At 41.5% G+C, this 5627-nt stretch overlaps 1 protein-coding gene across 1 annotated transcript; it reads right to left on the reverse strand.

The window, feature by feature from the left end:
* Positions 1 to 1192: 1192 nt before the first annotated feature.
* LOC101763121 (transcription factor bHLH25) lies at positions 1193 to 4506 on the reverse strand. The gene is made up of 3 exons (XM_004986267.2): positions 4013 to 4506; positions 3516 to 3911; positions 1193 to 1904 (listed from the first exon to the last, which is right to left on the reverse strand). Exons 1-3 carry the CDS (start codon positions 4493 to 4495, stop codon positions 1794 to 1796), a joined length of 990 nt encoding a protein of 329 aa, XP_004986324.1. The 5' UTR covers positions 4496 to 4506; the 3' UTR covers positions 1193 to 1793.
* Between the last annotated feature and the right edge of the window lie 1121 nt (positions 4507 to 5627).

The raw sequence follows: 5627 nt of genomic DNA on the forward strand, positions 1-5627 counted from the left end.
CACTTTACTCTTTAAAAAGGTTAGAATAAACGATTATATGTTCATGAGCAAGCTGGAAGCTAAGCCTAGATCTAGATTTTGAACCCTCGGAAAAAATCGGGACAAGCACAAGGATGGACGGGTGGAGAGTTGACGCGGACCAGGACTCCAGGAGAGACCGAAACCCTGCTGAAATGAAAAGTTGGAGTGTGGAATCAGCGTCATAGTTGCTTCATCCTTGGACTCCGATCCCCTTTCTTTGTCGCAAGAGAGTATGCTCCTCTCCTCTCTGGCGAGCAGCCGATTCCGTTATCCTTTGGTTACTAGCAGTATTGATAGCATTTGGTTTATTAGGTCATCTGGCCAGCTTCTGTGATGAATGCAGATAGAGCAGTTCCCCATCTGAATTGGTTTGTAGTTCTTCCACGGCAGATGTCCGACTGACTCACGTGCCTGTTCAGGTTCTGAATCTGGAAGTGATGGACACAAGCAGATGGAAGCAGGCACTTACATCAGTTGCACGAGGAGCTGAGGGGCTTCTCCACATTGTTTCTTGGATCTACGTCCAAAGCTGATTTGTGGTGTCTGCCTTTAGCACTAACTGTAATCTATATTCTACGTACACTTACAGAATAAATAATACTAGATCGAGTCTGTTCCCATCATATGGAGATTGAGCTGTCTACTGATGCCATGGGGTTTCAATAATAAATGTCGTCCACCATTCATCGCGATTAGTATATGTGAATTATAGTACGTAGCAGTAGAGCACTTTCAGAATGGATCCAGGCTAGGTTTGCCAAAGATTTTGTGCTCACTCAACCAATCTATGTCTCCGGTTAAACTAATATATCCAAACACACCAATAATGTTTTCCTTAATTAACCTCTCGTTGCGTCAACCTTTATTGATCGCGAGATCATACCTTAATCAAGTTCCTGCTCATCTCTCAGTCGTAATCATACTTACGTATTCCATGACGATATAGACGAGATAAATCAGGGCGGGTGCAGTTGCATTATTTACTGTATGTGCTTGCTGTGTAGACTATTGCTTCCCTAGTTACAGTTTTGCTCCTTCTAGAATTCTTGCAAAAAGAGTGTTAGACTTGGGCCATACCATACAAGATTTGTTTATTGATAAAAGGTACAACTCCAGCTCATTACACACAGTACACACACACATATATATTAATTGTTACTGTATGGCTTGTTTTCTGATAAAAAAATATATGCAGCAGTATATAGTTGTACACAATACACATGCATGAAAATAGATGGGTGGACACAGCTAGCATCATGAACAGATGGTAGTACTATAGTACATGATCTTATATATATTTTACAGGCATGAAAAGGTTTGATGCAAATAAAAAGCAACTTGCAGGAACACTTCCTTGATCTTTCTTGAGTGCTTTTCTGCGACAATAGTAGCATCCAGTTGCTTGGTTGTTGATGTTTCGCGTTTAGTTGAGAACATGCGGTGCAGAACTTTTCGTCGTGCGTGGTAAAGCAATTAAGTATTGATGCTTCCGGCCAAACTGCAAACATGTGGTGCAGAAATTCTCGTCGCAAGCATCCACTTGTGTGAATAATGCATGGCCATGCGTGAGATGTTATCGTTAATCGCATGCATGCACGCTACGTGAAGCGACGAAATGTGACACACACCAAGGGATAAAGCCGCATAAATCCTAAAACAAAAAATAGAAAACACCCATGTGTCATTAATATACTACGACACACACCTCGCCGTCGGACGTTTCATACCGTTGCATGTGTTTATTTAATTATGTATTCCGCAAGCTAGCTTCTTCAACAGGTTTCTGCTTGTTCAGTGCTGTTGCAGCTGCTATGCTGGTTCAGTAATGCAGAGTCGAGTCTGTCAACAATCTCCTCTTTTGTTATGGTGAAACCCTCCTCAACCTGGTCAAGCGAACAATTATAAATCAATTGGTCAGAATAATCTTCTAATCTAGCATCTTAAGTAGCAAGATCATATCTCCACAGTGCCAGAAACAAAAGTATAGCCGCTAGCTCCCTCCCTTTTTGGGTGCTTTGTGTTTTCTCTAAAGTATTGCAGACACATTTATTTACAATATATTTCGTTAAATACCCTTTTTGATTTTCATAGAGGTGCCACTACATGCATTATTATTGTCTTTTTTTTATAGAGGGACACTTTGCTACATGTCCCAAAGCTTCATAAGAGAATTAAAATGCACTATATTAGTACATAATCAGAGAACAACAAAAGCTATAGTGCAATCATCTAATTAAAATGGACAAGTTTTCCAAAGAACGAAGAGAAAAAGTTCGACACAAGTTCTTTAAGGAAAGTTCAACACAAGTTTGAAGTGGTTTGCAACATATACACAACAATAAACAATAACCTGTTTTAAAACTTTTAAATTGGGTAGATTCCTCCTTTTCAAATAAAGATGTGTTTCCTATAAAACAACATCTAGAATGATATTGCTGTATACAATTCTAACCATAATGTATTGCAGTATGATTCATATATGCTTATTATTGAAGGCTTAATTGTATTGGTTAAACAGTTTTGTCTTACTATTCTAAATCTTCATAACTAGCTGGGTATCACAAAAAATAAGTTATTTTCCTTTTTACTATGGATGAGAGAATAAACATCATACAAATTTTATGTTATTAATAATAAATGCCATTATGACATGACACCCCGCCAAAATAAACCACATAAACCCATTTTAATGGTTTCCATAACCATAAGAATTTCTACATTTTTTTCTTTTTAACTATTGGGGGAGTGCTAACTCTAGAAGTAGGAGGTGCCGTGAACCCCATCATTTATTCGTATCTATAGAATATAGTTATGTTTGATTTCGTTGTAACATATCTTCAATTCTATTACACATAAAGACAGCATCGCTCACTTGCACAGGTGTAGGTCAGTATATGCAATTATAAATTCTAAATAGAAGGAGGATGGAAAACTCAAATAATCAATGGAACTGTTTGTAGTAGGTGATGAACTTATTAGGCGAAGACTTGTTTAGATGGACTCATCATCACACCCTCCCACAGAGAGAGTTGTATATCTTGATGTTTATGTAAATAACATATCCAGGAAAATGTAATTTATTCTTTGAAACGAAATCAAGAACAACTGTTAAGGTTGGACCCTTCTGCTCTCTTGTTAAACCAAGTGCTGCTATAGCAATTGACAACTCTAAGTTTCTCTCTCCCAAACCTTTCATTAAATACATGTTGTAGTTGAACCATGTGATTTTCCTTTGATATGCATTACAAATGTAACCCTGATAACATATGGAATATTGAGAAATGGATGGAATATGCTTCCTGACATATTGTACTAATTAACATTTGGGTTTTGATGGTTATGTGTCGTTCAATTATAGAAATTCCTAACCAGCATAACCTTTTCATGCATTTAATTTGGCACCAACAGACCAGAAAATGTTCTTCAGAAAAAAAAATGCAGCATAGTACAGTTATGATCAGACTGCTGACTCAAAAAGGAGATAAAAGACTTGCCTTCACCGTGATGGCTATGATCAGAGTACAAGCCGAGAAGAGCATAACATTGGCGTGGATGATGGCGAGTTGGAGCTCCTCCATCTCGGTAAGAACCTTCACGGCCACCCCCTCGCTGTTCTCGCAGTGAACCCTCACCATCACGCTCTTCTCCGAGAACCGGACCTCGATCTCCGGCAGCTCTTTCCTCGCCGTCGGTGTGCCAGGCGACGGAGAGAACGGGGAGCCATCGTCGTCCGCCGCCGCCGCGGCATGGAGGCATGGCCTCTTGACGAGCACCAGGCGAGTCTCGATGCTCCTGCCGCTGCTCCCGCTGGCCTCCTCGAGGTCTTTGACCTTCTCTTGGAGCTCCTTCACGTATCTTGTCGCGTCGGAGAGGATCGTCGCCTTGTCCATCTGACCATAAATTACCCGTTGCATTATGCTATAATCTGTATCGATCAGGAATTATATTGGCGTCGAAGAAGTGCAGGGAATTTCATCTGGATCTGGATCACCTTCTTGAGGCCGGGGATGACTGTGGAGAGCTCGATGAAGCGCTGGTTGATCTTCTCTCGCCGCTTCCGCTCTGCGATGATGTGATCCTGCGCGTACGATGCCGACATGGATCCCAGGCCCCTCAAGCCGGCTCTCCTCGTTGGCGGCGGCCCGTGCACCAGATCCGGCTGGCCGCGTGCGGCCGGGGCCTCCATCATGCCGTTGCTGCCACTGCCAGGCTGTGCAGACGTGGCACCGAAGCTCCAGATCGCTGGCAGGTGGTTCGCGGCGGTGTCGCCGACGCCGTCGCCGGAGCTCCAGCTGTTTGGGGCATGAACGCCCGCGACCAGCTCCTGCACCATTTCGGCTGCGTGCGACGCCTCGCGGAGCGCTTGGAGCGAGGGGAAGGTAGCCTCGCTGAAGTCATTGTCGGCGGCGGCTCCAGGGTGCTCGTGCTGCAGCTTATTCGTCGCCCACTCCATGAATAGGCCCGTGTCCTCCATGTCGGCAGATGCCTTGGTAATTAACTGCAGCAAATGATGACATCCTGATTATATTAGAAACTCAATCAGAGTGCAGAAAATTATAGAACAAGATCACCCAAGATATAGCTTGTCATTCAGAAGAGAGAAGGAACATGCATCATAAAAGGTAGCCAAGGATTACAAATGTGTACTTTAATTCATAAACTCAGTTACCTTGCAAATGATTTGGAAAATTAGTAATGTTCTAATAGCCATGGGAGAAAGTTCCTCATTTTTATAGCTAGCGCCATCACGCGCTATGCAAACTGTCTCTATACTGCTTGCTCAATTGAGGTCACTCAGTGCCTCAGTGGCCACTCTTTCTTACCAGCCAAAATCCAAGGAATTGAATAAGTTATAATTTCCTGAGATTCTGGTGTTGTGGCCTATATCTAGTGAAAATGATATTTTGGCACCTCACGGCAGGCGATGCCACGGGAAGGTAATATATAAGGCAACATTAAATACTTCCTCTATTTTAAATATATAACAGTTATGATAAGCTAATAGGTTTAACCTAAATATCATAGATTTAAAAATGTAGGGAGGATTTAAAAATGTAGGGAGTATAACCATTCATATTTGATAACCTCCTACCAAAATCATGATCTATGTTTTGACTGGTATGTAGTGTTCAGTTATCAAATAAACCAGAATATGTGCTCTCTAGTGTGTAACAACGATCATGTTCGAGCTGAGGAGATCAAACAATAAAGTGAGTAAAGGAAGATCAATTTGGAGATTGAAGCCTTTCATTTTATGACCAATATGGGACCTGGGTCTTTTGCATTTTCTGGCATATTATCTACATTTATATAGACAAAACATGTCTTTTCAAACTAGGCTAAATAATATTATTGATTAAATTTACTGTAGGAATTATACATGAGCCTATCCCACCATGGGCCAGTTAATAGTGACAAATATGGAGAGCTCTTTTACGGTACACAATACTACTACTTAGTAGTATATAGTATAGAGAAGATCTAACCTTCCATTATTATACTTAATACTTGATCCGATCTTTATGTCGCACAGTGGTGTCCCAGGCTAGGCTGCAGTCCAGCATGTTGCGGTTGCCAAAAGGCTACCTTTAGCGACGAAAACTGGT

The sequence above is a fragment of the Setaria italica genome, chromosome IX (genome assembly GCF_000263155.2).
Source record: "Setaria italica strain Yugu1 chromosome IX, Setaria_italica_v2.0, whole genome shotgun sequence".
NCBI lineage: Eukaryota > Viridiplantae > Streptophyta > Magnoliopsida > Poales > Poaceae > Setaria > Setaria italica.